The sequence below is a fragment of the Pipistrellus kuhlii genome, unplaced genomic scaffold (assembly GCF_014108245.1).
Source record: "Pipistrellus kuhlii isolate mPipKuh1 unplaced genomic scaffold, mPipKuh1.p scaffold_m20_p_3, whole genome shotgun sequence".
NCBI classification, from domain to species: domain Eukaryota; kingdom Metazoa; phylum Chordata; class Mammalia; order Chiroptera; family Vespertilionidae; genus Pipistrellus; species Pipistrellus kuhlii.
Genome location: NW_023425529.1, coordinates 63087972 through 63115700, shown reverse-complemented (window position 1 = coordinate 63115700; position 27729 = coordinate 63087972). Strand labels below are relative to the sequence as shown.

At 35.6% G+C, this 27729-nt stretch overlaps 1 protein-coding gene across 1 annotated transcript; it reads right to left on the bottom strand.

Moving 5' to 3' along the window:
* Positions 1 to 1341: 1341 nt before the first annotated feature.
* LOC118730631 (GLIPR1-like protein 1) lies at positions 1342 to 27729 on the bottom strand. Its single transcript, XM_036458679.1, has 6 exons — positions 27553 to 27729; positions 22840 to 23085; positions 15815 to 15915; positions 8318 to 8406; positions 1517 to 1543; positions 1342 to 1433 (listed from the first exon to the last, which is right to left on the bottom strand). Exons 1-6 carry the CDS (start codon positions 27727 to 27729, stop codon positions 1342 to 1344), a joined length of 732 nt encoding a protein of 243 aa, XP_036314572.1.

Here is a 27729-nt window from a genome sequence, read left to right as displayed (position 1 = left end):
ACATATAAAATTGTAATTTAAAACACACACACACACACACACACACACACACACACACACACACACACAAACCTGAGCCCTGGCCGATGGCTCAGTTGGATAAAACATTGTCCCATACATTGAAAGGTTGTGGGATCAACTCCAGGCCAGGGTACATGCCTAGGCTGCAGGGTTGGTCCCTGATCAGGGATCGTATGGGTTGCAACCAGTCCATGTTTCTCACATTGATGTTGCTCTCTCTCCCTCTGAAATCAATAAAAGAACATATTTAAGAAAATATTGCCAAATAGAATTCTCAAGTGGATGCAATTAACACTTACACCAGTAGCAGTAAGAGTGTGCTAGTTGCACCATATATTTGCTCCTGCTTGGTTTTGTCTATATATTTTATTTTAGTTTTTATGGGGATGTATTATAATAGTATTTTTAATTTACATCTCACTGGAGAATAATGAACTGCAGCATTTTTGCATATGTACTAGTATATTTTCCATCTAAAGACATTTGTACATGAAACTTCCCTTCAAATCTATTGGGTTAGCTTTTTCATATTGGCTATAGAACTTATTTAAATTTCTAGTTACAGTTCCTTTTCAGATGTATTTGTTGAAAAAATATTTTCCTACTCTGGGGTTGGCTTTACATTCTCTTAATCAGTATTCTTAATTTCAGTGTGGACCAGTTTGACATTCTTTCTGTTTGTTAGTGTCCTTTGTATCTTCTTTCTTAAAAAATATACTTTTTTTATTCATTTCTGAGAGAGGGAGGAAGGGAGAGGGAGAGAGAAAGAAACATCATTGTGAGAGAGAAACATTGATTTGCTGCCTCCTGCACATCCCTACAATAGATTGAGCCAGTGCCCGGAAATGTGCCTTGATTGTGACTCAAACAAGTGACCTCAGTCCATGGGACTATGCTCAACCAACTGAGCCAGACCATCAGTTAATGGTACCACCAGGTTGGGGCATGTTACCTAGTTTGGGGGTTTGATCCCTGGTTGGGACTCATATGGAAGGCAACTAATGTTTCTCCCATCGATATTCCTCTCTCTCTCTCTCTCTCTCTCTCTCTCTCTCTCTCTCTCTCTCTCTCAAATCAATAAATATCCTTGGGTGAAGATTTAAAAAAATACAACCTGACATACTTTTTTTTTTTTTTTTTTTTACTATTACCCTTCTTTTAAACTGAAATGTTGTACCTCTCTTGAATTAAAAATGGACATTAAATTTAGATAACAGACGAGTGTAGAATGTTTTTTAATAATTAAAGTGATAAGACTTACATTTAGGATAAACTTTTTTATTGTCATGCATGAGAATTTCTCTTACACACAAATAAAAATTAAAACATTCTAAGAAGAATACAAACTATGTACAATATATTACATGCTGTCCACTGTGATGCTTTTCCCTGTGGATTCCAATTTGAATATTCTGCCAATAAAACACAACAGTTAAGAGCTCAATTTAATTTCAAGGGACCAAAATAATTAAATTAATACTCAGTTTTTACATACCGATAAGTTTTTCACGTTCTTCATTTTCTAAAATAGAAAAAAATTTGAAGGAATTCATTAGCTTTTTTTTTTTTTTTTTTTTTTTGGTTTTTAGAATAAGTTAATCAATTTAAGAAACAAAATTTGAAGAAAAAAAATGAAAGCTTCATCCCCAAATCCCATTATATTTAAAAATCCCTACAATGTTCCTTGCCAGCAATGTCATTTTCAGAAATATTGCTAGAATGCCTTTTGCATTGAAGGAACAAAAGCCAAACATAGACAAAACTATGTCACTTTATCTTTGAAACTCTGTCATGACCATTTAAAAATCTGAAAAAAGAGGTATGGAAGGGGAGTGAACTGACGATTCTCGGGGAAAAGAGGAGTGGGGGGTGCAGGAAGAGACTGAACATAAACTGTGCACCTATGGATGAGGATAATGGGGGGTGGGGAAAGGGCAGAGGGTGGGGTGGGAACCTGGTGGAGGGGAGCAATGGAGGGGGAAAAATGCGGAACATTTGTAATAATATGAATAAAGATTTATTTTAAAAAAAGAATAAAAATTGAAGGGGTCAATGAGGGAAATAGAGAGACCTGTATAATACTTTCAATAATAAAGATTTAATAAGAAAATAAAATTTTAAAAAAATCTCCAAAAAAGGGAGTCCTTTATGTAGTGTTTGGTTACACATAATCTTTTAGCAAATATTTGACTCATTTCTGCACTGGCCCTTTTCCCAAATTTTGCTCTATGTCTCTCACCCTAAAAATTATTCTCCTCTATTTACCATTCTATCAGCAATCTGCAGTTTGTTAGGAATTCATGCTATTTATTTATTTATTTATTTATTCATTGATTTTTTTCCCCCCCAGAGTGCCTGCTGTGTATTGAGCATGATTCCAGTTTTTGAATATAATGGTTACCAGAACAAAAGTAAAGTTCTTCTCCTTACAGAAAAATAAGAAAAGAAAATCTGTTATCAATTTAAAAATGAACTAAGTAAAATAAAAATGAGTAAAAATGATCATTTCAGACAGTGATTGGTATTATGAAAAAATACACTGACTCAAAAGATAGAAAATAACAAGAAAGTTAAACTAATAGCTAAAATTTATTGAGAACTTTATTTTGCACTCAAATCACTTTGTATGACACTTACTAGTAAATGCTTTTAATCACCTCAATAAAGCTACCTCATTGCAAGGTCTATACAATTAGTCATTAAACTATATGTCCTGTCTCTCAAAAAGGAAGTCAACAAAACTAAAATTTGGCTTTCATAGAAACTGATCAACAAAGAAAAGATAAAAAACAAAAATAAAAATTCATAGGGCTTATGTACTTGAAACATAACAGAGCAGTGATAAAAATATAAGAGAATTTCATTAAAACTTGTTATAAAGCATACATTTGCTAATTTTGTTCTCAAACCTTAATAGCATATAATATTAAAAGAAATTAAAACAGTTATTTGAAATGTACAAATACACATAGCCCAAAACAAAATGGTTTTACAGAAAATTCCCAAACATGAGGGGGGGGGGATCATCAGAATCTTATACAAATTGTAACCAAAATATTAAAAGAAGTAATACTCCTAACTGCCAGGAGCCAATTCAGGCATATCATTATTACAAGAGTTTTATCAAAAGGTTGATGAAACTTGGGGGCTCAACAAGGGCTGAGTCCAATATGTAATTACCTGTTGGAACTACTGGAAAGGCACTTTCCTCAAATCTGAATAGGATGATTGTTTGCTGCCAGACAGCTCAGGGCATCTTAACCTACATGTTATTGACTCCTGTTGGCCAAACATCTGAACAGCTTCTCCAATCAGACAATGTTTCTGTACCCTACCTTTTGAAGTGTATTATCTCCACCTTGCCTTAGGATAAATTGTGTTAATAAAAATCAAGGGATCCTGAGAAAAGGAGAAATCTTTAGCTCCTTTAGCTGAAGCTCCTCTGACCCCCAGTACCTTTCAAAACTATCTTTCATCTTTGGACTCATACTTTTCCAGATTGCAGAACCCTTCTTAATTCTGTGACAAGAATCCCAGCACTCAAATTCCAACTTCTTTTATGAGGATATTTCAAACTTGAAGGTGAAAGCAAATGAGAAATGAGGAAAGAAAACTTCAGACCAATGTTAATTCTAAAATTAAATTGAAAAACTGTAAGTAAAATGTTACCAAGAATCAAGCCACTGCTTAGTCAGTGCTGCTTAGTGGCTGAGCATGAAACAGGAGATCATGGGCATTGTGGGCTCAATCCCCAGTAGGGGGTGTGCAAAAGACAGCACAGATCTATGATTCACTCTCATCATTGATGTTTTGATCTCTCCCTCTTCCTTCCTCTCTCTGAAGTAAAAAAAAATTTTTTTTGAAGAAAATAAAGAAATCAGGCCATCTCTAAAAGAAAACTTCATAACCAATTTGGATTTATTATGAGAATCAAAGAAGAGTTTAAAATTGGATTTTCAGGCCATAACTTAACTAGCAGAACCTACATGAAAGTATAAATATCACTGGTTAAGTTATATATATATATTAGATATATGTACAGCTTTTTAAAATGTCAATCATATCTCAGTAAAGTGGTTTAAAAATAACAACAAAGGAAACAATGAATAAACAAAATTGAAAGAGGAAACAGAGTGTGATAAAAGATTTAAAAAATTAAAAACCACCTGTATCTATCTCTTTGCAATAACTTCAAAAAATTAGTGAAATGGGCCAGTTTTTAAAAATGTATTTATTTAAAGAAAAGTTTAGAGCACAAGTCAATTTTTAAAAATTAAACTTACAAAGTAATACTTTCAAAACAGTTTTCAAAAAGAAAAAAGAAAGAAATTCTTCCATGAAGCTTACAAAGTTAAAGAAAAAAATTGGGAATAATTTCAAGAGATGCAGAAAATATCTGGTAAAATTAAACATTCATTCAAGATAAAAGGTCATGGCAAAATAAGGAAAGAGAAAATTATCATAACCAGGACATTAGGACTAATTAAAAACAATCTAAAGCAAAAATACATAATGTCGAAACATTGTCTAGCATCCTGAACAAGAGAATAGTCTCCATTAATATAACTTATGTCCAACATTGCACAGGAAGATTCACTGAATATTAATATTAGTAATATAAATAACTGATGACAGACCAAACTTGTATTTTTTATAGAGAACATTAAGAATATACAAGAGCATTAACAAACTATTAGTAAGAGAATTACATAAGAGAATTACATAATTAAAACAGTTATTTGAAATGTACATAAGAGAATTACATAATTAAAACAGTTATTTGAAATGTACAAATACACATAGCCCAAAACAAAATGGTTTTACAGAAAATTAGTAGATAGTAGATTAATATAAAAATAATTTATATTTCTATTAATTAGCAAAAATCAATTAGGAAATATAATTTTAATATGCCATTTAGAAACAAAAAAATACATGTTACTAAGGAATCTAATTTGATGAGCAAGGCCTTTACTGGGAAAAGTTTAAAACTTGACTTAAAAGGTATTTAAAGACTCAAATAAATAATCTTTATTAATATAGTCAATGTTATAAATACGTTAATCCTTCTTAAATTTACCTATAAACCCAATGTAATGCCAACCACAATTTCCAGGTCTTTTATGGAATCAATGAGCTTATCATAACATTAATTTCCAAGAGTAAAGAGCTAGAAATAACCAGGTAATTTCCAAATATTTGGAAAAGGAACAAGTTGGAGAACACCTCCTACCATGTCTCAAAGTTTATTGCAGCCTTCACAGTTTGTGCAGCGCTGTACTGGAGACATTGTCAATACCTGCTTAAGTCTCAGCAATGTAGTCATTGGGGACAGACAAGAGTGGTCATTAATCACAGCTAGAAAATCCAAATAAAATTCAATGAAATAGTGTTTAAGTCATCAGAGATCCAAAGCAACAAAAACTAGAAGGTGAAGATTTCAGAGCAGGAGATCCATAGAGAGGTGGGCTGATGTTGTGAATGTTGCTTTATCTCTGGGGCCATTTTTTGATTGATCCAGTTGAAGGGCTAAATATATGGGCTTTACTCTGGCAGAGGCTGACATATAGGAAAAGGAGAAACCGGCTGAGCTTTTGTGGGTCTTGTGAGGCTAGAGAGAGAAAAATGGAACATTGAGTAGGTCAGGGTTCAGGTGAATGGTAGAGGTTGATGAAATTAGCCCAATGGATATCCATGTTGTACTCAAGCTACTTTAATTTTGAAGCTGTGTGGGTAGGAGGCTAAGTCTTTAGGCTGAAAGCCCTGGAAATAAAAGCAGATATTTTAGTGATTGCAGTGTGCTACAGCAATAAGATATTGGAGTTTAATGACCACTGGGGAGAGGCAACAGTGAACACCCCAATCTCTCAGGGAAAAGCCCTGAAAACCTATAGCCTCAGAACAGGGTTCAAAAGAAATTGACCAAACTTTACCTATATTCTAGCCCAGCTTTCACTAAATTGTGTTTGGATTCAGTGAAACATCCTCATGTCCACCTGATCAGCAGAGGCAAAGGTAGAACTTTCTACAGTTTAGTAAAAACTTTTTAGTCACACCACGTAACTCTGCAATGTACTGTTGTGTAATAGATATCCAAATGTAGTGGTAGCAATTTATTATCATTTCTCCCTGTTATCTGGGTTGGCTGGCTCTATTAGGCAATTGCTATTACACATAGTGACATCAGGGGTCAATGGCATGGCTGCATTTCACTGCAGTTCAGGAGGGGTTGCAACAGAAAGATGACCCCTCCTCTTCTAGGGCCTTTCTTCATGTGTCTTCTTGAGCAGGAGAGCATGGATTTCTCTACCCTGGGAGCTTCCAAGATAGCAAAAGCCAAAGCTTCCAGGTCTCTTCAAGACCAGTTTCAGAACTGGCACAATATCAAGTCCTCTATGTAAAGCGAGGAGAAATATGCTCCATTCCTCATTGGGAGTGGAGGCATGCATGTAAAAGGGGGGCTCCAGAGTTGGAGGCCATCTTTAGAGTCAATGTACCACACCAAGAAACAGCTTATCACCAAAACTAAGGGAAAATAAAACAATCTTGAAAGTAGAAACAGATCCAGAAGTGATTTGGATGCTGAGTTTTTAAAGGGGGTTAGAATATTTGAAGGTGTTGATAATGGAGCTTGGGTCAGGGGGGTTAATAGAAACACCGGCTTGGCAGCTACATGGTGTAAAGTCAGATTTTTCTTCAATTGTAGTAAGAAGCATTTGAGGAATTTTAAGAAAATACGGTGTTTGACCTGATTTTCTTTGTGTAAAACAGTTTGGAGTAGAAAAGAAAGAACATCGGTAGACTGAAGTAGTTCAGGAGAGAAATGACAGTGGCTTAGATACTGGGCAGGAAGCAGATTTGAAAAAAAAGAGTGTTTCATTGTTATCTTTTTATTTTTTCAAGGAGAAAACATTAATTTCCAAGTGGGACATAATGCAGTAAGTTTATTTTTAAAATTGCTTTGAATGAAATCTGAAATTAGAAGGACAATACTTTAATTCATTATTTAATTAAAGTATAGCATGGATACCTAAACATACATATTTCATGGAAAGTTTGATGTATTTATCACAAAGTGAACATACCTAGATAACCTTTAGGAATATTGGTGGAATTACTAAGACCTCTTTCCTTCCCAAAGATAACGTATTCCAGACTCCAAGTGTGGATTAGTTTTGCCTGATTTTAAACTTAATGTAAATGAAATCATTTAATATGTTTTCTTTTTTGTGTGTTTCTTATTTTGTCTCATTACAACTTAAAAATATATCTTTATTGATTTCAGAGAGAAAAGGAGAGGGAGAAAGAGATAGAAACATCAATGATTAGAGAGAATCATTGAGTGGCTACTTTTTGCATGCTCCCAATTGGGGATTGAGCCAGCAACCCCAGCATGTGTCCTTGAAAGGAATCTAACCTGGGATCCTTCAGTCCACAGGCTGACACTCTATCCACTGAGCCAAACCAGCTAGGACACAACTTTTTCTTTTTCTCTTAAAATTTAAAAAAATATTGATTTCAGAGTGTAAAGGAGAGGAAGAGAGAGATAGAAACATCAATGATGAGAGAATCATATATCGGCTGTCTCCTGCTTGCCCCCCAATGGAGATGTAGCATGCAAGCTGTGTATGTGCTCTAACAGGGAATTGAACCATGACATATTGGTTCATAAATTGACGCTCTACCACTGAGCCATGCTGGCCGGGTAACTTTTTCTTTTTATTTCTTTCTTTTTTACCATTTCCAAGTTATCTACTCCCTTCACCTATTTCACTCTATTTTCACTCAAATAACTTATACACTTACCCTAAAAAAAAAAAAAACAAACAAAAAAAAAACAAAAAAAAACCAAACAAATCTTTGTTTTGAGGACCTATGGACTGATGGAAGTGAAACACTAGTTTTAAATTACAATTAGTTTTGTACATTAATGTGTTACTCCTGAGTGAGTCACTATTTTAATAATAACTAATAAAAGGAGAATGGAAGCAAATGCCAATAAACATTTCAACTAATGGTTCTTTGTATAGCAGCAAATATATACTGTATAGCAGCACACTGAATCACAGTTATACTTGTCATTTAACCTCAGAGGGAAAATAATCAATGAAGAAGAGAGGGATTATCTGAGTTTATGATTTATGACAAATGAGTAATATCATCATATAGCAGCAGTGGAATCTTCTTCATAAATTCTCTATAAACTTCAGGGGAGCTAAATTTGAAAATTAATGAATTTATGGAAACTTTGCTCTCCAAATAGGAAGTTACAATTTACTTTTCCCTTTTTGCTTACTGCACAGGCTTTTTTCACAAGTGTCTTTTTTTCCACAAGAAGAGCAGGGATATCCTTCTTTGTAAGGTCGTTCCCCTACATTATTTCCTCTGTAAAAAAAAGAAACATTGAGTAGCCAAATGGCTATTTACTCCTCTAATTTATTTATTTATTTTTTGGTTGCTCATTAATTCATGAATATTGAAAGGAAAATGGTTGTGGTCCCAATTTTATGTTAATCTATAATAATAAAAGCATACTATGCTAAATAGATTGGACAGTCAACAACCTTCTCAACGTCATTCCGGACATCCTTCCGGACAAAGCCACAGCAGCAGGGGCAGAGGCAGAGGTGGTTAGGGATGATCAGGCAGGCAGGCAGAAGGGGTTAGGTGTGGTCAGGCAGGCAAGCAAGTAGTTAGGGATGATGAATCAGGCAGGCAGAGTGGTTAGGGGAAATCAGGCAGGCAGGCAGAGGTGATTAGGGTGATTAGGCAGGCATGCAGAGTGGTTAGGGGCAATCAGGCAGGCAGGAAGAGTGATTAGGGATGGTCAGGCAAGCAGGCAAGTGGCTAGGGGAGATCAGGCAGGTAGGCAGGCCAGCAGTTAGGAGCCAGCAGTCCCAGATTGTGAGAGGGTGCAGGCCAGGCTAAGGGAACACCCCCCTGCCATGCACAAGTTTTGTGCATTGGGCCTTTAGTTTCTTTTATAAAAAGATACTCTAATAAAACTGTTCTTTACAGAGTGTTCTCAATATGTAAAAGTTATATTCTATAAAAAAATTTTTTATTGATGTTTTTAGAGAGAGAGAAAAGATGTGTGTGTGGGGAAGATAGATTGATAGATTCATTTGTTGCTCCACTTATATATTCATTCATTGGTTGGTTGATTCCTGTATGTGCCCTGATCAGGTGTCAAACCCACAACCTTGGCAGGTCAGGACGACACTATAACCAACTTAGCTACCCAGCCAGGGCATTATATCTTTTAATATTCTATAAAACATAAATTTGATATGAACCCAGTGTAATTATGTATGTGACAGCCAGTTATTTTTTGTTGGTTGTAGAACACTACGATTATCTCTTCATTTTGTAAATGGACAAAGAAAAATTTATTTTTTTAAATACATTTTTATTGATCTCAGAGAAAGAGAGAATGAGAGTGATGGCAACATCAATGATGAAAGAGAATCATGGATTGACTGCCTCCTGCACACCCCTACTGGAGACTGAGCCCACAACCCAGGCATGTGCCCTGACTGGGAATCAAACCATGACCTGCTGGTTCATAGGTCTACACTCAAACACTAAGCCATGCCAGATGGGCAGAATAAGGAACATTTAAATTGCAAATGTAAACATATGCTTTATGGCTTACTTTAAAAGTATAATATCATAATCCTTATCTAGTCCTATTTGATTATGTACCTAAACAATGGTACATTTTGGACAACCATTTGACAGATATTACTTTTATTATGAGTGCTTTTCAATAATATAAGCTAATACATTCTAACAAACCTGTGTTTGTTTGTTTTTTCCATCTCAGTGTTTGTGGTAGACTTTAAAGATATTACTTAGAGTACCCAAAGAAAATATTACCAGAATAAGCCACAATTTATCTATCCATTCATAGTTTATGGACATTTGTGTTGTTCTGGTTTTAGAATATTACATATTAAGTTAGTATGCACATTTTAAACATTCATATATGACTTTTTATGGGCATACATTTTCAGGAGTGAAATAAATAGATCATATGGTCAAGGCATATTTAACTTTTTATGAAACTGCCATGCTGATTTTACAAAATATTTGTGACACTTTATATTTGGACTACCTGGTGGAGAATTGTAGTCCCTTCACATCTTCCTCTGGATTTGGAATGGCCAGTATTTTTTTTTTAACCTTTATTGTAGATAGTATTACAGATGTTCCTCATTCCACACCAACCTCCCCTTCCATTGCTCCCCTTCACTCAGTTCCTGCCCCACCCCAAGCCTTCACAACCCTTTTGTCTATGTTCAGAGGTAATGCATATATGCCCTAAAAATCTTTGGTTATTCTCTTCCCATGTCCCCATCCCCTCTCCTTACTTCCCTCCAAGATTTGTCAGTCTGTTCCATGTCTCCACACCTCTGACTCTATTTTATTCATTAGTTTATTTTGTTCGTTAGTGTTTATTTATTTATTTTGATTTTTAGATAAATTTTTTTGCTTTTTAATTTTTTATAATTGTTTAAAGTACTACAAATAGTAGTACACATGTCTCCTCCCCCACACCCCATTGACCTCCCCCTGGCTTCCCCCACCCCCAGCACATGCCCTCACCCCTCCTAGTGTCTGTGTCCATTGGTTATGCTTATATGCATGCATACAAGCCCTTTGATTGATCACTTACCCCCACCTCCCAACCCTCCCCTGCCTTCCCACTGAAGTTTGACAGTTTGTTCTATGCTTCTTTGACTTTGTATCTGTTTTTTGTTGATGTTCATTATTTTCCACAAATGAGTGAGTTCATGTGATATTTATGTTTCTCTGACAGGCTTATTTCACTTAGCATAATGCTTTCCAGTTCCATCCATACTGTTGCCAATTTCTTCATTTTTACAGCAGCGTCATATTCCATTGTGTAGTTGTAGTTTTCTAATCCCCTCATCTGCTGATGGGCACTTAGGTTGTTTCCAAATCTTAGCTATTGTAAATTGTGCTGCTATGAACATAGGGATGGATACGTATATCCTTTCTGATTGGTGTTTCTGTTTTCTTGGGAAATATTCTTAGGAGTGGGATTACTGGGTTAAATAGGAGTTCCATTTTTAACTTTCTGAGGAAACTCCATACTGTTTTCCACAGTGGTGCACCAATCCAAATTCCCACCAGCAGTGCACAAGTGTTTCTTTTTCTCTGCATCCTCTCCAGCACTTGTCATTTGTTGATTTATTAGTGATAGCCATCTGACAGGTGTGAGATGGTACAGCATTGTTGTTTTGATTTGCATTTCTCAGATAATTAGTGATTTTGAGCATGTTTGCATGTCTCTTGGCCTTCCTTATGCCTTCTTTTGAAAATTATCTATTTAAATCTGTTGCCCATTTTTTTATTGGGATGTTTATCTCCCTTTTATTAAGTTGTATGAGTTCCCTGTAAACGTTGGAGATTAAACTCTTATTGGTAATAACATTGTCAAATATGTTCTTCCATGCAGTGGGATTTCTTGTTATTTTGTTGATGGTTTCTTTTGCTGTGCAGAAGCTTTTTATTTTGATGTAGTCCCATTTGTTTATTTTCTCCTTAGTTTCCATTGCCCAAGGAGCTGTATCAGTAAAGATGTTGCTATGATAAATGTCTGCCATTTTGTTGTCTATGATTTCTTCTAAGATTTTTTTGGTTTTCCATCTAACGTTTAAGTATTTTATCCATTTTGAGTTTATTTTTGTGTATGGTGAAAGTTGGTGGTATAGTTTCATTATTTTGCACACTCCAAGAATCAGAGTCATGGGTGCAGGGTGCAGCCACCACAGGTCAGTGAGTTATTCAAAGATTCTTGTCTCATTAAGTCCCTTGAATCTCTCACTAAGTCCTTTGAAGCTCTCATTAAGATCCTTGAGTAACCTTATAATCATTATTTTGAACTCTGTATCCAGTAGTGCTTGCTCCCATTTCTTTCATTTGTGACATATTTCTTTGTCTTCATATTTTGTCTGCTTCTCTGTATTTGTTTCTATCTATTGGATAAATCTGTTATATCTCCTGGACTTGGCAGAGTGGTCTTGTATAGTAGGTGTCCTGTAAGATCCAGTGGCTCAGCCTCCCCAGTCACCAGAACTGGGACCTTTAGGTGCACCTCTATGTGGGCTGTGTGCAGTCTTGTTGTAGTTGAGCCTTGATTGCTGTTGGCATCAATAGGAGGAATTGACCTTCAGGCCAATTGACTGTGAGGACCAGCTGTGACTATAGTGGAAGAACTTCTGTGCAGGAGACACTTCTATGGAGTAGAACTTGTGTCAGTGGGATTTTGGTGCTCTCAGAGTCTGCCTTGTGGATGGATAGAGTTGTAATTTGGTATGATCTGAAGCTGTCCCCCGGGTTCACTGGCTCTGGGGACTCCCAGGAGGTGCAAAGTCAGCCACTGACAGGAGCTACAGAGAGAGCTGCAGATGGCTACTATTTGTGTTGGTCTTGGAAGTGCCCCAGGTGAGGCCCAGCTCTGATTCAGGTCAGAATGATGCTAGTGCTGGGTCTTGGGCTTCTTATTGATAGATTTGGGGCATGCTCACACCAGATGCTGCTTATCTGAGAGATTCTATAAAAGTCTAAAGCCTGAGCTGGGGCAGGTCTGAAATGACCCATCTTTAGCCAAATTGTTCTATAGCAGTATTCATTGTGGTTTTAATTTATATTTCCCTAATGATTGATATTTAGGTTTTTATCATTGCTTTTTTGCCATCTTTAAATTTTCTTTATTAAATTTTTATTCATTTTTATTGTTCTAACTCTTCCTGATATTGAATCGTGACACTTCTCCCTATATTCTTGCTACAAATCTCTTATCTGATATGTTTTGCAAAAACTTTTTTTTTACTCTGTAGAGTATCTTTTTATTCTCTTACTAATGTCTTTGAATGTCTATAATTATAATTTTAATACAATCCAACATGTCAATTTGTTGTTTTTTAAATGTATTTTATTGATTTTTTGCAGAGAGGAAGAGAGAAGGATAGAGAGTTAGAAATATCAATGAGAGAGAAACATCAATCAGCTCTCTCCTACACACCTCCTACTAGGGATGTGCCCACAACCAAGATACATGTCCTTGACCAGAATTAAACCTGAGACCTTTCAGTCCATAGGCTGACAGTCTATCTACTGAGCCAAACTGGTTAGGGCCAATTTGTTCTTTTATGCATCAGACTTTTAGTTTGGTAGCTAAAAGTTTTTGGCTATGTTAAGGGCACAAATTTTCATCCATGTTTTTTCTATAAGTTTTATAGTTTAAGTTTTACATTTAGGTCTAAGATTAATTTTGTAGGTTTTATTTTGAGTTATTTTTGTAGGTTTTATTTTGTGTAGATTCAAGTTTGCTTTTGTATATGTAGATTACATAATATTTCAGCAGCATTTGTTGAAAAATTCCTTTTCCTCTGCATTGCCTATGTATATCTATAAAGAGTCAGTTGAACACACGTGGTCAATCATGTGTAGATTTATTTTTAGACTTCTTATTCTGTTTTATTTTTGTCTAACTTTATGTCAATATCACAATATTGTGATTATTCTAGCTGTAATAATCCTTGAACACAATAGTGTCAGTCCTCCAGATTTGTTCTTTTTTTTTTTTTTTTTTTGGCTAGTTTAAGTCCTTTGCATATCCAAGGTCTATCAATTTTTTAAAATAAAGGCCTGCTGGGATATTTATTGAAATTGTGTTGAATTTATATGTCAATTTATTGAAAAATTACATTTTAACAATATTTAGTCTTTTATCTTATTAATAAGGTATATCTCTTTATTTATTTGTGTATGTTAATTTAGCTCATAAAGATTATATAATTTTCAATGTACAGTTTCTTCATATCTCCTGTCAGATTTATTCCTAGATAATGTATATATTTTAAGCTATTATAAATGATAATGTCATTTTCTTTTAGCTTCTAATTGTTCATTGTTAGTACATGGGCATGTAACTGAGTTTCACATCTTGATCTTTTAATTTAAAAAGGTCTAAACTTGCTTATTAGTTCTAGAAGAGTTTTATAGACTCCTTTAGATTTTCTATTTAGATCCAAAGACCGGTACTTAGCAAAGTATGGCCCATAGCTAAGAATTGATTTAAAAAATATATATATTTTAAGGGGTTATTTAAAATACAAAACACAAAGATGGAAAATATGTAACAGAATGCATTTGTTCTGCAAAGCTTAACATTTTTGCTACCTGTACTTTACAGAAAAATATTTTGCTATTAGGTTCAATATTACATGCAGGTTTTTCATAGATGCCCTTCATTAGTTTTAACATGTTTCATTCTGTTTCTAGCAGGCAGAGAACTTTCACTATGAATGAATGTTTTGTCTTTTATTCCATCCAGTGAGATGATCAGATGATCTTTATTTTTAGGTTAATTGATATGGCTAATTATATGAATTGATTATATAGTGTTAAACCAGGCCTATATTCCTTGACTAAAATCCATTTGGACAAGATATATTATGCTTTATCATATTATTGGATTCAATGGCTAAATTTTTATTTCAAAATTTTCTACTTATGTTCTTAAGAGATACTGCTCTATAGTTATCTTTTCATTTTATTTCTCCTGGGCAATTTGTGTCTTTTGAGGAATTTGTTCCCTTTATTTAAGTTGCCTCTTGATTATTTAACCCCATTATTATTTTTAGTGTCTTTCTTTATCCCTGGCTACGTTTTTTGCTCTGAAATCCACATTATCTGATATTAATATAGTCACTGCAGATTCATTTTGCCCAATATCAGTATAGTAAAGCTTTTCCATCCTTTTACTTTTAATGTGTTTGTGTTTTTATAAAGTATGCTTTTTGTTGGCAGCATATAATTGGTTCTTGATATTTTATCTAATCTCACAATCTCTTCCTTTTCATTTGAATTTATGTGATGTGATAGCATTTATATTTGATGTGATTATTAACATAGTTAAGATTGAGGCTATCCTCCTCTTGTTTATTTTCTGTTGCATCCGTCCTTTGTTTTTCTTTTCTTTAAGTAATTCATGTGTCATACTCATTTCTGTTGCTGAGAAGGAGTAGAATAAATACAGGAGGAGATATACTCATTTGGTCTCTCCTTAGCAATTTTGACATATTTCTGCTTCTTTTTACCAGCCCTATATATTTATTCTATGCTTGGATTTTCACCTTTTGTGTATTTTATTTTAATATTTTTGTTTGTTAAATGGTTACATTGTGGATGGATTTTATCTTCTTTTTTGTATAAAAATTTTTGGGAAGAGAGAGAGATAGAATATCTTCTTTTTTGTATAGATCAATGGGATTAGAGTTCCAGAACTTTATTTTTGTAGCCTCCCTTTAAACTTATATTATATTTCCACTTAGATGCACAATAATAAAAAAGGCAATAAAACTTATGGTATTTTTTTCTTAGAAGAATGTGCTTTTCACTATTATTCAAAATTACTTGCTCATTTCAGTTATAGTATATTAGGAAAATATATGCAAGCACATTTTGTGTTTCAGTTTTTAATATGGCAATGCATTTTATATTACCTGTTGTTCTATTTAATAAAGAATGTCCATCATTTTTACCCTGAACTTTAAATATCTCATGGTAGGTATAATTCTTTACACAAGGTAATATCCTCTCGCCACTTTCTATTTTCATCTGTTTCTTTGATTATCATTATAGTCGGAGGCTTCATTTACTACATATATCTGCCTTTTTTAGTCTAACTTCTTATTTTTGGAAATACTTTTTAACATTTATGTCAATGTAAAATATTTTTAAAAGCAAAATGACTTACAGAGGTCCATAATCACATACAAATATTGCAGTTGAAGCTCCCTCAGGTAGAGGACAAGTTCTCATTGCACAACCAACTTTATATGAATCAGCCCAAACTACCTATAAATAAAGGTATTTTGAAATAAAATATACAAAACATCGGTATGAAACAATGCACTATGAGAATAACTATAATCTTAGTCATGCTTTAAAAGTGAACATGCATAAATTTTTATTGACCATTTTTCTTAATTTCTAACATTTAGTTTAAAACAATTTTGAAAGGCTGCTTTCAAGACAGCTACCTAACTAGTTTTTCCTCACTGATAATTCTCATAAGTCAAAAATATATAATATATATCCAAAATAATATATATTCCTAGATGGTTTATGGAAAAAAATTATTTTCTTTATAGGTATAAATATAAACAATATTAAAATTACACTATAAGTGAAAACAATGATAAACTTTTATTTCTTTTTCTCTAAAAACTTCTACTTAGTTTATGACAATATTTTAAATTTTGTGTCCTAACCATATTCTACTTCTGTCAAATTACAGACAGATAGAGATAGATACTAAGAATGTATTGTGTTTATTGCAAAAACAAACAAAAAACATGCTTGCCATAAGGATGGTGGATATTTTTGTTTCATTGTAAAGAATAGCTGTTATTCAGAAGAAGATCCCTATGAAAAACTCACCAGAGGGTGAGGCAGGGGGAGATAAAGATGTGAAAAATTAGTATTCTTTTATGACAGTGATAGAGTCGAATTTTCTTCCATTTCCTAAATAAACAAAAAAGGAAAATACAATACTCCATTTGGAAAACAAAATTACAAAGGAAAATTGATATAGATTTTTGACAACACTAATAAATTTTCTGAACTCATTTATTTTACAATTCAATTAACACAATGTGTTGATACATTTTATAAACTGGTGTATTAATCACTATTTTCCATGACCTGGGTATAGTATTATAGCTATAATCAACAGTTTTGCAAAATATGTTTTTTTGTGTGTGTTTGTGTGTGTGTGTGTGTGTGTGTGTGTTTTAAATATATTTTATTGATTTTTTATAGAGAGGAAGAGAGAGGGATAGAGAGTTAGAAACATGGATGAGAGAGAAGCATCAATCAGTTGCCTCCTGCACACCTCCTGTTGGGGATGTGCCCTCAACCAAGGTACATGCCCTTGACTGGAATCTAACCTGGTACCGTTCAGTCCGCAGGCCAACACTCTATCGACTGAACCAAACTGGTTTCGGCGCAAAATATGTTTTAATGGCTGTTTGCCTGAGAGGCAGCAAAGTGCAATGAAAGCACAGTGAACAGAAAAGATTTGACTTTTGGTTCTAACCATGTTTGGGTCTTTGGAGAGTGACAGATCAATTCTGACCTAGTTTACCACTTAAACAAATGAGATTAAGCTAATTCTTTAAAATACCCATTTCTTTGGAATGTTTTAGAAAGTTAATCAATAAACTATATGAGTACACACATATATATTTTTAAAGAATTCATGTTTAAAAATTCAGTTAATGAGAGAGAATCCAAGATGGCTGGGCCCAGGTAAACACCTCGCCGCAGCACACACAACAATTTCAATAAAATACAACTAAAATATAAAATGGACATTACCCAGAACTACAGGAAAGTCGACTGACTGGAAATTCTACAACAAGAAGCAAGGAGAAAACCAGAAGGAAGTGCTGAGGAGCTGTAAAAGCCTAAGGTATGGAGACATGCGTCACGAGTGGAGAGGACGGAGCCCGAGAGGAGGAAGGCTGAGTGCCTGGAGGGCATTCCCTAGCCGGAAGGAGATAAACGCTCTGACTGAGTTGGGCCCCAGTTGTGACTTCTCTAAACCCCAGTTCTAGGCCAGACCCCGGGGACCCAGGCTCACACAGCAGGAGCTGGGCTGTAAGGCGGAACCCCGGGGGAGCGGCGAAAGGAGGTCCCGGCGAAGCGCACATTGTGCGCAGAGAAGGGACGGTTGGCTGTGCCGCGGGATTGCCCTGGGGGGAAGGAAACAGGGGCTCCAGACTGCTCTGAACACCACCTCCAACTCCACTTCCAACTGAACTGAACCCCAATACCGGGCTCCTTGGAGGAGAGCATAGACTGTGTGGTAGCTGGTGAAAATCGAGGGCACCTTTCTCTCAGAGGCGCTTGCCGAGAGGACTGAAGGACCCTGGGGATTACTGAGACCGCATAGGGCGGGGCTGACGGAAGCCAAGGCTGTAGGCTCCATCCTGAAACAACCCCCCCACCCCCCCAATCTGTAGCTGCGAAATGCGACAACGAAATAGATCACAAACGAAAGAAATGGAGGACAAAAAGCGACTGGATATAGAGTTCAAATCTACGCTTATAAGGTTTTTCAAGGATTTCCTAGAAAAGATGGATAAGACCTATGAGGATATGAAAAGAGATCAACTAGAATTAATAAGGAGTCATCAAGAAATGATAAGGGACCAACAAGAAATGATAAGGGATCAAGAAGAAATAAAGAATACATTGTCTGAAATAAAAAATATAATACAGAGTCCTAAAAACAGAATGGAAGATCACAAGAATCAAGTCAAAGATTTGGAACATAACGAGCCAGAAGACACTCCTCCACAGAAGCTAGAAGGCAAGAGAATCCAGAAAATTGAAGATAATGTAAGAAACCTCTGGGACAACTTCAAGCGAACCAACATCAGAATTATGGGGGTCCCAGAAGACGAGAGAGAGCAGGATATCGAAAACATACTGAAAGAAATAGTGACACAAAACTTTCCCCACCTGGTGAAAGAATTAGACTTACAAGTCCAGGAAGTGCACAGAACTCCAAACAAAAGGAATCCAAAGAGGACCACACCAAGACACATCATAATTAAAATTCCTAGAGCAAAATACAAAGAGAGAATATTAAAAGCAGCAAGAGCAAAGAAGGTAGTTACCTATAAAGGAGCACCTATACGATTGTCAGCTGACTTCTCAACAGAAACCATGTAGGCCAGACGGGAATGGCAAGAAATATTCAAGGTGATGAATAGTAAGAACCTACAGCCAAAAATAATCTACCCAGCAAAGCTATCACTCAGAATCGAAGGTCAGATAAAGAGTTTCACTAATAAAAAAAAGCTAAAGGAGTTCATCAACACCAAACCAGAATTATATGAATTGCTGAAGGGGGTTCTTTCAGAAGAGAAAGGAAATAAAGATAAAAATTATGAACAACAAATACGTAACTATCAACAAGTGAATCTAAAAACCAAGGAAATTAAAAAAATCTGATGAACAATATTAACTGTTGAATATAATAGAATCAGAGGTATGGAAGGGGAGTGAACTGACGATTCTTGGGGAAAGGGGAGAGGGGGATGTGGGAAGAGACTGAACATAAACTGGGCACCTATGGATCAGGACAATGGGGGCTGGGGAAAGGGCAGAGGGTGGGATGGGAACCTGGTGGAGGAGAGCAATGGTGGGGGGGGGGGGGAGGAACATTTGTAATAATATGAACAATAAAAACTTATTTAAAAAATAAAAATAAAAATCCAGTTAATGAGTAACACTACACCATGAAATTTCATTTTCTTTATATGAACTGTGACCTTTTTAAAAATTTTTGGAATGGTAAAGATAAATATTGAACATGTATAGTTTTAAAATGTTTGCTTTCTTAAAGGAACTAAATGTAACATTAATATGAACATTAGTTGTAACTTCAGTACACATATCTCCAGATGGTAGTAGTAAGAACATTTTACCTTATTTTCTTTAGAACACTAAGCAAGATACAGTTGTTGATCCAATATGAGGAATGCACCTATTCCTAGCTTTCTACACAGCTGTGTACATCATCCAATGTGAAGTGAGCTTGTGGTCCTGCCGTGAAATGCTAAGAGACAATAGGTATTTGCAAACAGATTCCTTTCCTGACAGTAAAAGAGGAGACAAAGGATTGTGTAAAGGCTGTGACTCAGCCTTGATGCCATATTAGGAATATTGCATTCTTCTTGTTACCAGGACACCTGGCAATTGATCCCTTGCCTCAATTTTCCTAGCATTAGCCAAACCAAAGTCATTGTATACAACAGCTATTCTGAGAAGGACTTCTAAATTTATAGCATCCTGTGGTCAGATGAAATTTAAATGGAATAGGAGCAGAAAGCTGCTAATTTCTGTGTTCAGTGAACCACTGATAAGAATGGCATGCTTTCAGACACTGTATGTTAATTGCACTTAGACAGATAGGTTTACAGAAGAGAGCTCTTGCTTAAATGGATGGGCTCTGTGTCATGCCTAAAATGTGATTTCCATTTCTCACCCAACATTCTCATGACAACCAACCAAAAGAATTAGAAAAATAATAGGAAACAATAATGCCCCCTGAAGGATAATGCCCCCTGAGAGTTCAGGTTGGGGGAAGCTTGAATTATACAATTGTCTCAGCTTGTTGCCTTGAGAGAGTTTCCAGGCCATGACTGTTGGGGTAGGGGCGTTGAAGAAACCAGGAGGAGCCTAATGGATCCACATAGTTGAGTGAAAGCTGAGAGTCTGTGGAGAATAAGGAGGCAGGAGTTTGGGTAGTTTAGTAGGTGAAGATCATCAGTGACACTACTATGGATACCTCTAACACTACTATGGATACCTCTAACACTACTATGGATACCTCTAACACTACTATGGATACCTCTAACACTACTCTGGATACCTCTAACACTACTCTGGATACCTCTAACACTACTATGGATACCTCTAACACTATTCTGATACCTCTAACACTACTCTGGATACCTCTAACACTACTATGGATACCTCTAACACTATTCTGATACCTCTAACACTACTATGGATACCTCTAACACTACTATGGATACCTCTAACACTACTATGGATACCTCTAACACTACTATGGATACCTCTAAGGGGTCTGCATCATCAATTCAGCAGAGCACTAATCAGAGCATGCATTTGAAGAACTACCCTAGACCTCGAAATGAACCATCTATAAAAACTAAATGAAAGAATACAGGAACATACATTGGGCCAGGTGTAGGGCCTTTTCCAATAGCTCTCCTGGCAACTTTCATAATTTCTGGGGCAGTGGGTAGAATATGCAGAAGAATTTTGCCTCCATCTAATATCTTTTAAAAGCAGGAGCCAAAAGGATCAAACTAATTCCAGTAACTTAACTGGGAATTCAAGAATATTACAGGCATATAAATAAATCAAACATCCAAGAAGGCAAGATTTATAACATTGAAGATATAATGAAACATACCTAATGTGATAAGAAGCAGAAAAAATTTACCATAAGAAAGAGGGATAATCAATCTATTGAAACTACCCCAGAACTAACATAGAGAAAACATTAGAATAATTATTGTAACTATCTCATATGTTTGAAAAGGTGGATGAAATGTCAAATATTCTTTTTTTTTTACTTTTTTTTTACATTTTTAAAATTAAATTATTATCTGTGTACACATTTTAACATTGCCTTTCCCCCCTCTCATACATACCCTCCCTCCCCAGAGTTTTGTGTCCATTGATTGTACTTATATGCATGTATACAAGTCCTTTGGTTGATCTATTTTCTCCTCCAAATATTTTTTTTTAAAAATATATAATTCTTTATTGATTTCAGAAAGGGAGGGAGAGAAAAAGAGTGAGAGAGAGAGAGAGAAACATCAAAGATGTGAATCATTGATCAGCTGCCTCTTGCACGCCCCCTAGTAGAGATCAAGCCTGCAACCTAGGCATGTCCTCTTGGTCAGAATCAAACCCATGACCCTTCAATCAGCAGGCTGATGCTCTATCCATTGAGCCAAACTGGCTAGGGCTGAATATTCTTGATATAGTTACTGATTATGTAAAAAAGACAAAAATCAAGCTTTTAGAGATATAAACTTTAATGTCTAAGATGAAAAATAAACTAAATGTTATTAATAGATTAAATATTAGAAAAGATTAGTGAACTTCAAGATAAAGCAATAAGACTATTTGAAATTAATCACAGAGCAGAAAAATCTTAAGAAAGGAAAGAGAAGAACAATAATCATGGGGAAATTTAAGTGGTTGTCAACATAGGTGACTAGAACCAGGGCAAACAAAAGTCAGTAACAGAAATATTTCAAGAAGCAATATCCAGCATTTATCAAATTTTGATTTAAATTATAGACCAATAGTTCTAAGAAACTCAATAAACCACAGCACAGAAAGGTGAAGCAAATTTTAGTAAATTATGGCTAAAGATTTGTTGTAAAGAAAACATTTTTAAATGAAACAGGAAAAAAAGGCACATTACATAACACTGGAATAAATAAGACTGACAGATTTCTTATTGGAATTAATGCACTGAGATGACAGTGGAGTAATCTTTAAAGTTTAGAAAACAAAAGCTCCAGAGAATTCTGTATACAGTAATATTATCTTCCAAATGAAGGTGAGTTTTCAGAACACCCAAATGTAACTTGAAAGAAAATGCTAGCCCTGGTTAGTGTGGCTCAGTTGATTGTCCTTCAATGTCACCAACCATTTGCTGGTTGGGTTCCAGTTGGGGCACCTGCCCTGTTTGTGGCTTCTATACTCAGTAGGGGCCATGCAGGAGACAGCCAACTGATGTTCCACTTTCACATCGATGTCCCCCTCTCCCCTCCCCCTCCCCTTTCCCCCTCCCCTCTCTTTCCCCTCTCTCTCTCCCTTTCCCCTCCCTTCTCCCCTCTCTTTCCCCCTCTCTCCCCCCTTGTCCTCCCTTACCCCCTCTTTCTCCCCCTCTCTCTCCCCTCTCCTCTCTTTCCCTCTCTCTCCCCTCTGCTCCCTCCCTCTCCCTTCTCCTCCCTCCCCTCTCCCTCCTCTCTTCTGCCCTCTTCCCCCTCTCCTCACTCTTCCTCCCCCCTCCTCTCCCCTCCCCCTCCCCCTCCCCCTTTCCCTCCCTCTCTAAAAAGCAATATAAAATATTTTTAAAAAGCAAATTCTAAAAAAAATGCCTGTGATTAAAATGTGCATAAATAAGAATTAATCAATCAAATGTCAAATATTTACCTGTGTATAATGGTCACAAACTTCGGAACAATAAAAAATACTATAATTATAATTCATCTTTTCATTATTCCAAAGACCAATAGCAGATTCTGGTTTAAATTGGTATGACCCATCTAACCAAATATTTTCTCCCACATATTTAAAAGTTGGATGACACAGATATGGTTTTTCTGTGCAGGTGTTAGGTTGTTTTTGGCACTTGTTTGCCCATGCTTTTGCAGTCATCGCTAAACCTTTGTCCCAAGACTGAAAGACAAAAATAGTTAAAATTGAATTTTGCATATTCATTTGCATTGATGTTATTCTGATGAAAATAGATGAAATTTTGTTTAATTTTTAATTTTAATAAAGTGTAGTTCTTCTTTGGCATTTATTATGTTCACCATATTTAATTTGTGCTTCAGAAACACTCTATGATCCATTCTGTGGCTGTTTGTTTTTGTATTTGTTGGCCCGGTACAGTACAGGCAGTCAAAAATATTTGAATGTGATTTAAATAAGTCAGAGTTCACAGTCCAGTAATTTAGAAAATCATGCAAGCATATCACAAGTAAAGAATGAGGACCCATTTATAATTAAGAACTTCCTAGCAAGCTAGAAATAGACTTTCCTTAACTTGATCAAATGTATCTATATAAAAAGTACACATTCCTTTTGACTGATTAAAAAGTGCCTCAGCAAATGGAACAGGTTGACGGTATAACCATTTCCCCCAAAATTCAAAATTGCTCTGAACCAATGATTGCCATGTGGCTCGCATTCTTCTACTTTCTCCATAGAGATCTTTGTTGTGGTTGTGTTATCCTTGTGCTGGCATTGAAAATTGTTTATGTGGAGGACACAGATAATCACATGGCCAAGGGTATTCACACCTTGTTGGTAAGATTATTGCATACCACTCAGTGATATTAGACTCTGATTCAGAAACTGGACAGGATATTGGTGTGGGTTTTTTTTTTTTTTTTTTTTTGAGGAAGGTTAATAATTTGTTCTATGTATTAAAGAAAAGGAATGAAAAATATTCAATTACCACAAAAGGAATCAATGGTAGAGATATTTAAGGGAAGCATGCTAGGTTAACCAGACTAATTCTGGCCAGAAGGATGTGGGTGGGAATAGAATACATCACCTCTAAGTCTGATCATAAAACTTCTGTGCAGCCCTTCAGCTTTCTCAATGGTGACTCTGAGGAACATGTGTTGACATAAACCGTGATGTAAACAGCCCAAAGGCACTGCAAAGAGAACAGGTGGTATGGAGAGTGGCGTCACTGAGAAGCTAAACCTATGTTATTTAAAATAAGTCAGACAGTGAAAGACAAACTCTGAATAATCTCACTTACATGTGGGATATTAAGAAACCCAACTCATGTTACAGAGAACAGATTAGTCTTTGTCAGAATACCAGGTTGGGGGGTAGGTGAAAGGTTGAAGGTGATTAAAATGTATAAACTTCCAGTTACAAGATAAACAAGTTTTGGGCTGTAAGAGTACAGCATTGTGAGTATAGTTAACCATTCTGTATTGTGTATTTGAAAGATGCTCAGACTTTAAAAATTCTCATTATAAGGAAAAAAAAATGGCCGAAACCAGTTTGGTTCAATGAATAGAGCGTCAGCTTGGGGACGGAAGGGTCCCGGGTTCGATTCATGTCAAGGGCATGTACCTTGGTTTCGGGCATATCCCCAGTAGGGGGTGTGCAAGAGGCAGCTGATCGATTATTCTCTCTCATCAATGTTTCTAGCTCTCTCCCTTCCTCTCTGTACAAAATCAATAAAATATATATTTAAAAAAGAAAAAAAAAGAAAAAAATTGTAAGTATGAGTTAATGAATCTTATTCAGTTTTATGATCATACCTAGAAGTGATATAGTCTAATTCCACCCATATCCTTCTGGCCAGAATTAGTCTAGTTATCTTAGCATGCTTACCTTAAATATCTCTACCATTGATTCCTTTTGTAGTAATTGAATATTTTTCATTCCTTTTCCTTAATACATAGAACAAATTATTAACCTCCCTCAAAGAAATAAAAAAAACCAACAATATCCTGTCCAGTTTCTGAATCAGAGTCTAATATCACTGAGTGGTATGCATGCAATAATCTCAACAACAAGGTAAGGTGTGGATACCCTTGGCCATGTGATTATCTGTGTCCTCCACATAAACAATTTTCAATGCCAGCACAAGAATATATTATTTTATATTTTGTGATATATACATATATCAAATAATTATATTTTATAATTTAAACTAATACAATGTTATATATCAATAAAAACTTCTAAAAAGTTTGCATGATTTCAGGGCTGACCTGTTAACACATCATGCTCTATCTTTTTTGACATTTATAGAAATTGACATGAGAAAAGGGATGCCTGGTTTTTCAGGATGAGGCAGTAGTGGATGACAGGAGAAACTCCTGTGGAAGTCTTAGCCAACAGTTGTCACTTCTATTTTTGGCCAAGAAGGAGTAACTTTCTGACATGAAACAAGAAAAACAATATACGTGTGTGCAAAAGCAAGACACCTAAAACCAGGCAACAAGGACCATGATCCCTGAAAGGAGGAACCCAGTAAGGCGAGTCCTTACCTACTGCCTTGGGAGAATGTTCAGGCCATGAATGAATACTAGAAAGCACAGGCGTGCACAGAGGCAGAGATCCAAGGAGGCTTGATTAACACACACATATGAAGAACATATGCACCGCCAGGGAATGAATCACTCAAAATGACAGGAGAGCCCATTATTCGATACCTAATGCTTACACAGCACTGGGAATATTGCTTCTTCCTGCTAGCGAGATTGGAAAACCTCATAACCTTGGGAATTGTGTAGAGTACTCAGGAGGATCTCTCCTTATAGAGGGAGATAATTATCCCTAGCTTCAGTCACTTCTTTTGTTCTGCCTTACAGATTTTAAACACCAGGCTCAAAAGGATCAAAATGCCAAATAACCTAAGTCCATGCCAGAAAAAAAACTGTCAAGAATATTTACATAAATACAAAAGTTACCATGACCCAACAAACTAAAATGGACAAATTCAGATATCTGATACAAACTTATCTGAATGCAAGGACTCATGATAATACAATAAAAAAATGAGGAGAAAGACCCTGGCTGGGTAGCTCTGTTGGTTAGAGTATCATCAAGGTGCACCAAGGATGAAGGCTCTTTGGTCAGGGCACATATGGGAAGCAGCCAATGAATGCATGGATAAGTGGAACAACAAATCTCTCTCTTTCTCTCTCTCTCTCTCTCTCTCTCTCTCTCTCTCTCTCACACACACACACACACACACACACACTGTAAAATCATTAAGTTAAAAAATATTAATGGGGAGAAAAATCAATGTGTGAAAATTGAACCAGAATTAACACATATGTTAAAATTAGTAGAGAAAAAAAAAGAGTGAGAACAAATTTTATATGAATAGTTATCAATGGGCTGTGAGATAACTTCAAATTGTATAATTAATATGTTTATAAGTGGAGTCTTTAATATTTGACTATACAATGACTAAATTTTTAAAAATTTGTTTAAATTTATTTTTTATTTTATTTTTTTAATTTATTTTATTTTTTTATTTTATTGACTTTTTACAGAGAGGAAGAGAGAGGGATAGAGAGTTAGAAACATCGATGAGAGAGAATCATCGAACAGCTGCCTCTTGCACACCCCCTATTGGGGATGTGCCCGCAACCAAGGTACATGCCCTTGACCGGAATCGAACCCAGGACCTTTCAGTTCGCAAGCCGATGCTCTATCCACTGACCAAACCGGTCTCTGAATTTGTTTAAACCTGAAGATCCAAGAAACCCAATGAGTCCCAGGAAATATGAATAAAACTATAACAATGCACATGATAATCAAATTGCTGAAAACCATGGATAAGGCGATTTCTTTAAAGCGGTCAGAGGAAAAATACACCTGATATACATGGGAACAAAGAAAATGATCCAGTAGACTTTTCATCACAAACAAAGTGTAGCAGGGCAACCTAGAATTCTGTGTCTAATGATAATATGGGTTATGACTTAAGGAGAAATAAACTTGTAGACACAAAAAGTTGATAAGATTAATTGCCAACAGACCCATAGTATGAGAAATATTAGTGTCCTTTAGGCAGAAAGAAAAATGATACAAGGTGGAAATATTGATCTGCAAATATTTCCACCAGATCTTTAATGTAAAGTATTAAAATAACAAAAATGATTGCATGTTTACAAACTTGAACTATATATAAAACAAAGTAAATTCAAAAAAAAGGCTCATGTTTCTTCTACCTTACTCCATTCTTCCTCCTCTTCTGCAGGTAGCTATGAAAATTTTAATTAATTTACATTTATCCTTTCATTTTTTGGGGAAAATATAGCATAAGTATGCATTTATATACTAGAATGTGTGTATATACAGGGGTGAGCAAAAGGAGGTTTACAGTTGTAATACAAATAAAATACAAGAATAAAGTGATTCATGTCTTCACAGCTACAAGCTGTATGTGAATAAATAACATATGTAACTCTAGCAAGTAACAACTTCAAGACTTCCTTGCTCTTTCCCTTCTAATCACAAACCACCCTGCAGGAGACAGCTCAGACAAGGTTTGATTTTTGACTGCATGCTGAAAGTACAAACTGAATTCGTACAAATGCGTCCATAAAATGAATCGCCAAGATCCCTTAGTATAATCTCAGCTCATTGTTTTCTTACCATGTATTTCATGTTGGCCGCGGAGGGATGGACTGTGCGACGCATTTCATTGTGAGCTTCGACACAGTCCCTTATGAAACTCTTGTCTTCGATGGAAGGTACGCTGGGAGACGATTGACTGGCTATCAGATAGAAACCTAAAGTCCATAAGAAATTTAATTTATTCCCATAAACCAT